At 44.5% G+C, this 12,000-nt stretch overlaps 1 protein-coding gene across 1 annotated transcript; it reads left to right on the forward strand.

Moving 5' to 3' along the window:
- Positions 1-309: 309 nt before the first annotated feature.
- Positions 310-11,815, forward strand: LOC125178488 (the record flags this gene model as incomplete). Its single annotated transcript, XM_047882308.1, has 10 exons — positions 310-453; positions 1,483-1,631; positions 2,436-2,545; positions 4,303-4,397; positions 4,558-4,760; positions 5,039-5,146; positions 6,619-6,786; positions 7,226-7,476; positions 10,544-10,747; positions 11,661-11,815. Coding segments are annotated over exons 1-10 (1,552 nt in total), but the record flags the coding sequence as incomplete, so codon positions are not given.
- Between the last annotated feature and the right edge of the window lie 185 nt (positions 11,816-12,000).

Genomic DNA, 12,000 nt, shown 5'->3' on the forward strand with positions numbered 1-12,000 from the left:
ACGGCTGACACTCACGGCTGTCACTCACGGCTGTCACTCACGGCTGTCACTCACGGCTGTCACTCACGGCTGACACTCACGGCTGTCACTCACGGCTGTCACTCAGGGCTGTCACTCACGGCTGTCACTCACGGCTGACACTCACGGCTGGCACTCACGGCTGGCACTCACGGCTAGCACTCACGCCTGACACTCACGCCTGACACTCACGGCTGACACTCACGGCTGTCACTCACGGCTGACACTCACGGCTGTCACTCACGGCTGTCACTCACGTCTGACACTCACGGCTGACACTCCCGACAGATGTGCGTGTGGTTGCCTTCTATAGCGACCGGTTGCTGATGTTGTCAGCACGCGGCGCGGTCCTGATCACAGACGCTGACCTCAACAGCACGGCGACGCTGACCTTGCAGCACGTCAGCGTGCAGCACCTCGCCTTGCAGCAGCACGGTTAGTGTGAAGCAATTAATTAATTAATAATTATGTCCTGTTTCATCTACGTCACGCGTACGAAGCTGCGCGTAATGTATAGAAGGGTTCACGCACGTCCGGATCGAGCTTAGATTCCCGCCTCACATATAATATATATATATAATATCACATATAATAGTGCGACATTATCTTCGTATACGCACTTTACTTTTTACTTTGCAGCTATACCTGGGCTGCACCTCCACACATTCTAGTAGAAGTTCGCTGTCTATAATCTCTAAAGAGGATAGGTGTTCGCACTTAATTGCCGTCCATCGCAGGTCTTGGTCGTTGTTTTTCGATTGAGTTTCAGTCGTGGTCGAGGGACCACTATGCTGCCACGATCGTGCTGTCTCATAAGCGATCTCTTGTTTAAGTCCGTGGTTTCCAGCCAGCCTCAATAAACTTGAGCTCGAAAACCTTTGCAACCCCGGGGGCTCCGAGAAAAATAAGTTGGTCAGTCAGTCCCAGTGTTTACAGTTCAGAGTACCAAGATTGGAGCAGAGAGGCGCGGGTTCGATCCCAGCTCTGTGCGCCAGTTTCTGGTCAGAATCGGCGAGGAGGCCGGGCGGTTAAGCGCAGCAAAATTTAAGCAGTGAGTTACGAGTTCGAGCCCGCAACAAACAGTGGATTTTCTGCAATGTTAAGAATCGGCGACAGGCCTACGGCCTAATAAACGCTGAAACCGCTATTAAATTAAAGAATGAACCCAGTAGGTGAGTCAGCTTGACTCGTGGAGCGACAAGTTAGTCAAATAATGCGCTCGTTTTTTGAAAAAGCCGTTGACTTCCCAAAGAGAGATATCTTAACCCACTTCTTCCTCGTGTGTCTTTCTAGATCTCGCTTCATTCGTATCAATGAAATTAAAGTGAACCTTATATTATAGATAAATGTTGACAGTCACATTCTATATCTTCATAGGAATATCAAATGTTATTTTCTGGATTTTCAAGAATTTTGTTGCCACTCATTATTATTTTTGGCAACCATTTGTTGCCGTGCCATCAGATCCATTACTGTCAGTGCTACCAGCGTCTGTCAACGCATCGTCTGTGACGTGTGAGGGCAACTGGCAAGACTTTGTGGTGACGTGGCAGCCTGTCAACAACGTAGATGTCAACGTCACCTACGACGTCGTCGCTCACGTCACAATTAACGTAAATATATTTACATTTAATTAGAAAATATTCGTTGCTCAAAATTGACCAGCATTGCTGATATTGTAAATAGTTAAGCTTCTTATAGGAGCAACCAACATTAGACCAATTACCGAACCATAACTCGCTTAAAATAAACTATAACCTAATGAGGAAGGAGGAAAAATCATTGAAGGAGTTATAACCTCCTTATAATGAACCAAACTTCTTGAATGAGAACCATAAATCCTTTGCATAAAAGCAAAAGCAAGTCATAAGGAGCTACAACCAACCTAAAAGGAAGCATAATCATCTCTTAGTAAATCACAACCCGCTTATAAGGAAACATAATCAGCTTAAAATAAATAAAAATTCACTTGAAAGTAATCATAATCCGCTTAAAAAGAACTAAACCCCATTTATCAGACCTGGGTAGCCCTGATTCATCAACCTACAATTTGATCTAGAGGCATGCATGCACCTCCAATATCTTTTACTGGTAACAACTAACGTGTTACGAAGTTTGTGTATTAAGAACTCGGTCGTACTATTAAATACTATTACTCGGTCGTACTATTAAATACTATTACTCCGTCGTATATTAAAGTTTGTGCATTAGGAACACGGTAGCACTACACGACAGCAATGGTAAGTAAACGGTGTTTTATGCAGCTCCGAGATATAACAACAGTCTTTTCACCGATCAGAGTAAAGGCATGGCAGTTGCCGTGACGTCATCAATTGGCAAATTTATCTGCACGCTACCTTATCATTTATTTTATATAAATTTGTTTAAACATTCCCACCTCCCCACTACCCCAGCAGGGGGTGAGGGAGCGGCTAGTCACGTCGTCCCCCCAGGCGCGGGTGTCGCTGCCCTGGCGTCCCGCTCAGCCCCACCTCCCCTTCACCCTCACCGTCACCAGCGTCACCGCGTGAGTGGTTCACAACTACTAACTTGCTAGTAGGTGGCACCTACTTCTGGACCTTAGCTTAGCTGTAGTAGTAATTGTGGTTCGCAACTACTACCTTACTAGTAGCTGGCACCTACTTCTGGACCTTAGCTTAAGGCCCTGATTGAAAGCCGAGGGGCTTCGAACAGGCTCGGCTCTTCCCTAAGCGTTTCTTCACTAATAAGGATAGACTTTACTCCACTCGCAAATGAGATGGCGATATGGATTTTTCCATACTTACCCAGCTATTTATTTATAAGCGTCGACCAGTAAAATCGAGTCTGCTGATACGCGGAGGGAAAATCCCGCATACTAGCTGCTCAAATGGAGACGTTGTGCAATGTTTGAGGGGAAAGAGACGTCGTAAATTACTCAACTGTCAGTTCACAACGGGTGGCATGGTAAAGGCGAAGTCAATGAGGGGGCGAAGAATATTACGTGGCCAGTGGTCGGCCTATCCAATTAGTTATAGCCGACCGTTGGCCATTCCTCGGCCGCCTGAAAGCGACCAGTTACCGCGCAGAAGGGTCTGGCTAGGATATCATATTACAAAGAGTACAAGCTCGAGGGTAGCGACTGGCCGAGCTTTGGGCAGATCAAGGATTTTACACGATGGTCGCGAAAACCTCGCTCTCAAACTTCGCTGCATTTTGACTACAAGCCTTAATTAGTAGTAGTGAGTGGTTCGCAACTACTAACTTACTAGTAGCTGGCACCTACTTCTGAACCTGAGCTTAGCTGTAGTAGTAAGTGGTTCGCATCAACTACTAACTTACTAGTGGCTGGCACCTACTTCTGAACCTGAGCTTAATTAGTAGTTTGCCCTCCTCTACTAGACCCGATCATAACTAGTTCCTTAAGCTACCTAATTTTGGGCACTACCCACCGCCAAGCCTTAATTTGACGTAATACAAACGCCCGCCCACGAAACGACACCGTAGAATGTTTGGAGCTTATTGGGGCTCGAACCAACGGCTCATATCTCTCAACGTAGTGCTGACTGACTAAGAAGTATGAACGTCCGGTGTCGTCTCATTGTATTCATTATTATTATATCCTAAGATTAGATAATCGGTAAGTAATATGCAATATTCACTAGACGTGGAAGAGATTGATGGAAAAATACTAGACCTGAGTCAGCGTCTGGACAACATCACGTGACACATCACGCGATCGAGACCTCAGTAGTGGGCGGAAGCCGTGATTATATAAAAGGGCTGTGAACCTTAGTAAGGGCACCATTTACTAACTAGCATGTCGCTATGTAACATTCGTTCCAGTTACGACATCTTAGCCTATACCTGTTCCGTATCTCTCATGTATTACCACCCGTATCAAGATGGGTTCTCTAGACTGATGGTGTCTTACTTATCTTTCACGCACGAACACCTGTCCTAAGGTAATAATGTAATCAGTAATGTAATAAATCAGTAATGTAGCGCTTATATAATATCGCGGCCTGACATGACTAACGAATCAATTAGCGATCACAACTATATAGCTTCTGACCACTAAGCAGTTAGCTAGCGAAATATCTAGTTAAGTTGAGCCGGCAATCGACCGGATCAACTTAACTAGCCGGCAATCGCCTAGTTAAGTTGAGCTGGCTATCAGAGCCGGCAATCGGCCCTTTATAGAACCACTTCCCAGTAAACCATTAGGTATTTAATGATGGTGACTACTTAACAAATAACCGTTGGAATTCTGATGATCACCTCTACCTTCTGTGCCCCCCGCAGGTGGGGGGTAAGCGCCCCCACGGAGGTGTCGCTGCACTCCCCCCCATCTGTGCCCGAGCCCCCCCGCTCCCTCCGCTACTACGTCAGCCCCCAGGTAAGACGAGACTCATATGACTTAATTAGCAATATCATCTTCATTATTTTGACAATGACATAACTTATATTTATACATAACAGACTTATAAACATAAATGGGGGGAAATTGAAGGTTGCCCCCATAAACCCCTTATCCTCCCCTACCCTCACCTCACCCCCAGGGGGAGTTGGAGTTGCGTTGGCTGCCGCCCCTGCAGAGTAACGGCGTTATACAGCTGTACCATGTGCATCTGTGTGATGCACCTGCAGCTGGTGCTGACACGCAACTCTGTGTTGCAGCTGACAACTGCACGCAGCTTACCCTACCAGGCACGCAGCTGCAGCTGCATCTGCACCTGCCGCAGCCCAGCTTCTATTTCTCAGTGAGTGACGTCACAAGCCAGACACGTAGAACCCACGTCTTCCCCCACGTCTTCCCCGTGGGTTCTTCCCCACGTAGAACCCACGTCTTCAATGAAAATATACACATTTTCGCTGTAGTGCTTCGAAACTCCAATACACAGAGTTTGGTCGAGGGTTCTTTGTTAAATGTGTGTTTGAATTGGCTAGTGAATATCAAGCACAACTTTAGTTAGAGAACTAACCATGGATTATGCTTGACGTTGCAACCGCGTATTTAGTTAACAATGTTCTTGCTTAGGTGACCGCCGCGACGTCAGTCGGCTGCGGTCGTCCGAGCGAAGAGGTGGTGGTGAACACGTCGCTCGTCCAGCCCGCTCCATGCCTCCTCATCGCTTCATCAACGCAGGTAACCATTTTCTTCTTAATAATTAATTAGGCCATTTCTTGATTATTGGTCAGCCCATTTTAGCGGTTTTAATGTCGATTGATAACGTAAAGTGTACTCAGACGGTCGGATTTCCAAAAGAACAGTCGGCCGACATAGATTAGTTTAATTATCCCTTGAGGGAGGTATACCCTCCAGAAAAACTTCCACATTTACTAACGGATCTTTCTGAAACTTCATTTTTTACACGCATTTTCCGTTTTCTTCTCATTTTCTTCTGATTTCCCCTCTCCCCCCATTTTCAATCCAAACTATGCACTAATCTAAAAAAGGGCTTCGTTACTCGATAGGTATGGTCTTTACGAATCGAATGGTATATGTCTCATCGCTGTAGCCCGAAAACTGTAGGAGGAGATAGGTTTGCAGTGACAATAAGATAACTTTTCAGTAGAGCCCGACAAAGTCCCGCGCGCATCGGAATAGGCACTCAATATAGCAAGGATACAAAACTAAACGTTACTGGAGCTTGATTAAAACTAGTACTACTAGTTACTACTACTACTAGTACTAGTAACTAGTATGAAGTGACAAATATCTAGAAGAAGGAGGCTGATCGAGAAATCCTGGGTTTACGAATCCGGGGAGAATAAAAAGTATAACCCATTGACATTCTTAAGGAATGAAGAAGTCGCATCATTCATGAACATTAATATTTATAAAGTTTCTCGAAATTTTCCTTCATCAAAACTCTTTCAATACCATCGTTTGTAAATAAATAGCTGGACAAGCATGGAAAAGTTCAGACGGTTGTGAAAAATTCAAAAATAGTGAAGAAATCCATATAGGAACCATCCAAGCCTGCCGTATGTCTCGCTACTTTCAGTACGCACCTTGAAATAAAAGACAGGTTGACTGCTTACAGCTTTACTTAGCACAGCCGGGCTGGCTGCTTACAGCCTTGCTTAGCACAGCCGGACTGGCTGCTTACAGCCTTACTTAGCACAGCCAGGCTGGCTGCTTACAGCCTTACTTAGCACAGCCGGGCTGGCTGCTTACAGCCTTACTTAGCACAGCCAGGCTGGCTGCTTACAGCCTTGCTTAGCACAGCCGGGCTGGCTGCTTACAGCCTTACGTAGCACAGCCAGGCTGGCTGCTTACAGCCTTGCTTAGCACAGCCGGGCTGGCTGCTTACAGCCTAACGTAGCACAGCCGGGATGTTTGTCTAAGTCTCGCTGACAGTTGTAGGCTTGCTTGTCCGATAAGGTAAACGAAGAATACTATTTCGGGCGCTATACTGACCAGAATATTTAAAACAGACATTCTAACAACGAACTATAGGTCACTTGACGCTAGTGCTGCAAATTATGAAATGTAGAAGGTGCCACTGCATCCGGGCTTCAATAATTGTGTAACCATTACGAATCACTGATATTAACAAATGATGGACGCTCTTGGATGATGATTATGATGACTGATGGTGATGATGCCCTCAGGTGGTGCTGGTGGATGCGGACTTGCAGACGCAGCGCCAGCTGGGGGGCTGGGGGTGGCAGGTGGCAGGGGGCGGTGTAGGGGCGATGCTGGGCAACCACACCGCCTTCCTGCAGGACACAACCAACCGCCTGCACGCTGTCGACCTGCTCACCAACCGCACCTGGGTGGTGAGTCATGCTTGGTGGTGAGTCATGCTTGGTGGTGAGTCATGCTTGGTGGTGAGTCATGCTTGGTGGTGAGTCATGCTTAGTGGTGAGTGGTGACCGCACCTGGGTGGTGAGTCGTGCTTAGTGGTGAGTGGTGCGTGTGGTTGAATCATGCTTTGTGGCGAGTGGTACGTGGGGTTGAGTCATGCTTAGTGGTGACCGCACCTGGGCGGTGAGTCATGTTATTGATGAGTGGTGGAGGGTGGTGAGTCATACCATTTAATTTTAAATGAGTGGCACTGTATGTCAATAAGCAAGCATGGCATCGCTCGTTTGTTTAAATCCTTCCGCCCACAAGATGATTTTTTCGTTCTTTACATAATTACATTTAACGGATCTTATTGTTTACTTTCCGCTACTCGAACTTTTTTTCGTGACATTGTGGCGTATGGCGTTGCAGGTGGCGTCGTTGGCTGAGCCAGCGCTGGCTGTGGCTGTGGACCACGTGGCTGAGAAGCTTGTGTGGCTGCAGCCATGGCGCCACCCCCTCCCACAACCCCTCAGCCACAACACCTCAGGGGCGCCTCCCAGAACAACCACAACGCCTCCCTCAAACATGGTCGCGCTTTGGTCGGCCGACCTTACCTTCGGCGTCCGGGAGCGGCTGGTGAGCTTTAGCTCCTCCGGCACCATCACACACATCACCATCGCGCCGGAAAAAAATTTTTTTAGATTCAAAATCACTGATATGGACACTAAGGAAATTAACGCAGGGAAATTAATGTAGAAATTTCTTCATGATGTTTCACCTGAATCTGAAATGAGACTTAAAAATTGTAGATACTGGTGAATATTTCTACCACATAACGTATAAAGATGTATTTTAAATGCAGATTTTTTCAAATTTGTGAGGGCGATGACGTTATCATTGTACCTATTACGCAGGGTTTGAAATACAAATGCATTTAAATTGGCTCTGTAAAATTGAAATTCACATGTAAGCGGCAGAATCACGAGATTTAAAAGTAGATTAATTGGAATATTAATATTTTTGTTCTTTTCAATGTTTAAAATTTGCAATATATAACTGTGAGCTCCCGGGATCACTGGGCATAACGACAATTCCAGTCATTCCCTGGAAGCTCGACGTTCTCTCATTAAGTAACAAATGAAGTAGCTGAAGTCCACTCAATGCGATGGATATTCGTCTTTTGTTCAAGGAGCGATGTCGATAGCAAGACACAAAGGATATAATCATGTAATTGGACGCAGTGTTCGACAGTTCCGTCGTCTTCTGTAAAGTCGTGAATGTTTCTTTGAACTAGAGTGCGAGAACTACTCCGAGTGAAGGAGTAATTTTTTGCCGAAAACCTGGTGAAGTTTCCATGACATCAACTATAGCTTATAGACCGTTTTTCACGCCACCATTTTATTTTTACCATTCCCTGAAATTTTGTCTCTTATGCCATAAAAAAGTCGGCAACCTGAAAAATGCCGACTTTTTCAGAATGATTACCTTGAAGGGACAGACGAATAATCGATAACAATTATATTTTCATCATTCGACAATTACAAAAACCATATATCCGAGCATAGGGGTGGCATAATCTAGTGAAAAAATAAGGATTAAATGTTTGGATGGAACTTATAGCTCTTGGTGCGTTTTCTAGTCAAATGCAGTACCGTGGTTTAGCCTGCGGTTATTGCTACTTGTATTTAACAACCAAATGCTGGTTAGTTTCATTTGTAACTTTAAGTTCTTGATTATATGATCTGAACTTCAAAATTTTTCGAATACATCAATTAATTCGTATGTTACTAATATAGATATTCCATGTTTTTGAACAACCAACGTAGACATGAATTACACTGTCATTACAAAGTAAACAATGAAAAGTTTATTTAGTTATTAAGAACAATTTCTAGAAGTTCATAAAATTCATTTACATAAAACAGCGTTAACATATATTTGAAATTAAAATTATAATCAAAATCCTGCTAATGTTTAGTTATCAGTTTCATGCAGTGCTAATGGTTAGTTATTAGTTTCATGCACTGCTAATGTTTAGTTATCAATAATAAATTATATGCTTATGGTAAATTCATATTTTAATTGAGAAATTTTATGCGTGTGTTGTTGAAGTTCATATAGATGCTATACGTATATACCGCATTTTTCTAAACCAATAATTTATCTTGTTCGTACTTATTTGATTCTCCTAGTTCATTTCTTTCTTCTGTCCATGAAGATCCTATCCTAGATTTTCGGCAGCTTTCGATTAGCGGCAGTCGTTGCGGGGAAGACAGTGACACTAAGTGCAGGTTGTGATGACCCGTGCAGCTTATGGGGCCATACTTTCAAAACTCGCTAAGTGAACGTAAGTACTTACGCTCTATTTTCTTGTCTATGCTTTGTGGATTTTGCTTCAAATACCGTCGATGATTGGCAGATGAACTTACGATCTCTTAACTTTTTTTGAATGTATGGCCCCTGAACATTAGCACGGCTGAGGTACTGCCAGGTGTGATGGGACTTGCAACTGCTGGATATTTTGAAATAAGAAGAAAACAAAGACAGTTTAACTCTCTTCTACTGCATACATTTTTCACGGGTGATATTCAAACAATTTTGTCGGACCAATAATATAGATGATAGCTATAAGAAATGCGGGATGAGATCACTCGCTATCCCTTTTTAGCGCATTTTCTCATTTATGGAAAAAATGCACTATTGTGCTCACCATGTCCGTCTGTCTGTCCGTCCGTCTGTCCGTCCGTCCGTGACCTCAAGTTTTCGTCGACGAGAAAATGCGCTCTCTGTCACTCACTGCAGTGAGTACTGAGTTATATTTTTTCATATTTTTGACTACCAGGGACAAAATCTGAGTATTATTTTGTAATTAACACTTCATTTATACCTTAACTAGAAAAATGATTGATGAACGTTATTTTAATTCAGAATATTAATCTGAATTTCTGACCATAGCAAGATGAATTGTTTCTGAAAGGAAAATGTATTGTGCAGTATTGTTTTTTACCGGCTAGCCAATTTGGAAGCGAAGAAAAAGATATTCATTTAAAAATGCATGACCAAGATGTTTAGTTATTCGATGAATTGCCTTTCATAGTCGAATTCAATCTTTTCTTTCGCTGGTTGTGAGCTGCTGAGGTGAACTACTAGAAATTCTTCACATGAAGCGACCGTTTACTACCTTTGAGATAATATATTTCATTTACTTTTTTATCAAAAACTGCGAGTGTAGTAGATGCCGAATGCGGGAACAACAGGCCGTCAAACTTCGGCCAGCGTTTGAGGTTTGGTCGCTCTGAGATTCCTGTTAATTACCCTTAGTTAATAAATAGCCAGTAGTGTGGTCTTGTATACCGATTTATTTCATTATTGTATCAGACATCTATTTAATATAACCAAGTGAGTGCTTCATGTTTGTTTTCATTTAACAATTTTTATTGTGCAGATTTAATCGATAATAGAAACGTTGTTACTTCAGCATTACATCCAATGAATTGAACTAGTTATAAAATTATCGAACCTCCTCGTTTTCTTGAAGCTCACCGTTCCTCAAGGTTGAAACTTATACTGAGCCGTCCTGAGATTAGCGTCTACTGAGGAAGGCAATAGACCTCTGAAACATTTAAATTTGCATGACCTCTGTTTCTTTGCACACCGTGAAATTGTTGCTTCAACTGATGTTAATGCGTCGAGTATATCTCTGAAAGTTTATACAGAAACCACACATAAGTGCACTAATCCTACCAGCCTCAGAATCCTACCAGCCTCGGAATCCTACCAGCCTCGTAATCCTACCAGCCTCGGAATCCTACCAGCCTCAGAATCCTACCAGCATCAGAATCCTACCAGCCTCAGAATCCTACCAGTATCAGAATCCTACAGACCTCAGCTCAGGATTCTGTTGTTCTCGGGGTTCTCAGGGGGCGCAGAAAGACAATTCCCGTTGGATAGGTCAGTTTAAAATTTAAATATTTAAATTGTATGAGCCGGCTTGCAAGATGCTCTACGTCAGGCGTGGGTCATTGAGTTGGCCAATATAGGACTGGAATGTGGACTTAAAATGTCTTTACCCAAGGAGGAGGAAGGAGTTGAGGCTAGAGAGAAAGGAGAATGAGGATTTTGGAGAGTCCTAACATGCAGCTTAGAACTTACCAGGCAGAGAAAAGATGTCTATCTCAATTTAGAGAACTAGTGCGACCAGCTCAAGGCGGGGTGAGCGGGATCAAGATTGAGGCTGGAGATTCGAATGAGTCTTCTTGGTGGCTGCGACGTCCCCTTGTAGAAGCTCCAGTGGTTATCAGCCAGGGCCAGTGATGGTCGTGGAACTACCAGTGGCACCAAGTGCCAGGAAAAAATGACCTATCACCCCCCTCCCTAGTCGTCACTACCAGGATGGACAATTACAACAACAACATCAACCAAAGCAGGGTGCCGGCAGTTCTGGGAACTGTGGCTTTGGCTTTAGGGAACTCGAAGCAAGTGTTCAGAGCCGAAAATTTATCTTCTTATGTTAATTGGCTGTTCTGGAAACTTTGGCTCTGGCGTTAGGGAACTCGAAGCGAGTGTTCAGAGCCGAAGATTTATCTTCTTATGTTAATTAGAATCAAGAGGATCCAAATTAGAGTAGGTATAGGATAGAAGCATTTATTGTTCGATTCCTTGGGGAAGAGGGTGTCTGAGGATTGGTCCGAGACCACAATGCGCCTCTTGCATGGTAGCGCGCCCACATCACCTACGTACCACGGTGCTAGGGAGTAGGTGACTTTTTTGCGCGTTGAAGTGGCGTTGCGTGACGTTATTTTCGCGTTACCCTAACGTCACATAACGTTATTTACACCATGTTGTTACGTCAATAACCCCACAGCTCCGCCTGCCCGACCCCGACGGACCTGGCGGGAGGCCTGACGTACGACGCCCGCCGCTCTGAGGTCCTCGTCGCCACCAACGCCGCCGGGATCGTCGCCGTGGACCCGTCGGGCCGCCACTGCGCCGCGGCGGCGTCCACCGCCCTGGCGGACGGTAAGTCCATTGGCCGCTGCTCTTTGGTGGACGGCGGCCACAATCTTATTTTCTCTTTTTTCCTTCGTGAATGTCGGGTGAAAAGCATACGTTACTGATGTGACGGTAACTGTTGACGTGTTACTGATGTGACGGTAACTGTTGATGTGTTACTGATGTGACGGTAACTGTTGACGTGTTACTGA

The sequence above is a fragment of the Hyalella azteca genome, unplaced genomic scaffold, assembly GCF_000764305.2.
Source record: "Hyalella azteca isolate HAZT.00-mixed unplaced genomic scaffold, Hazt_2.0.2 contig10138, whole genome shotgun sequence".
NCBI classification, from domain to species: Eukaryota; Metazoa; Arthropoda; class Malacostraca; order Amphipoda; family Hyalellidae; genus Hyalella; species Hyalella azteca.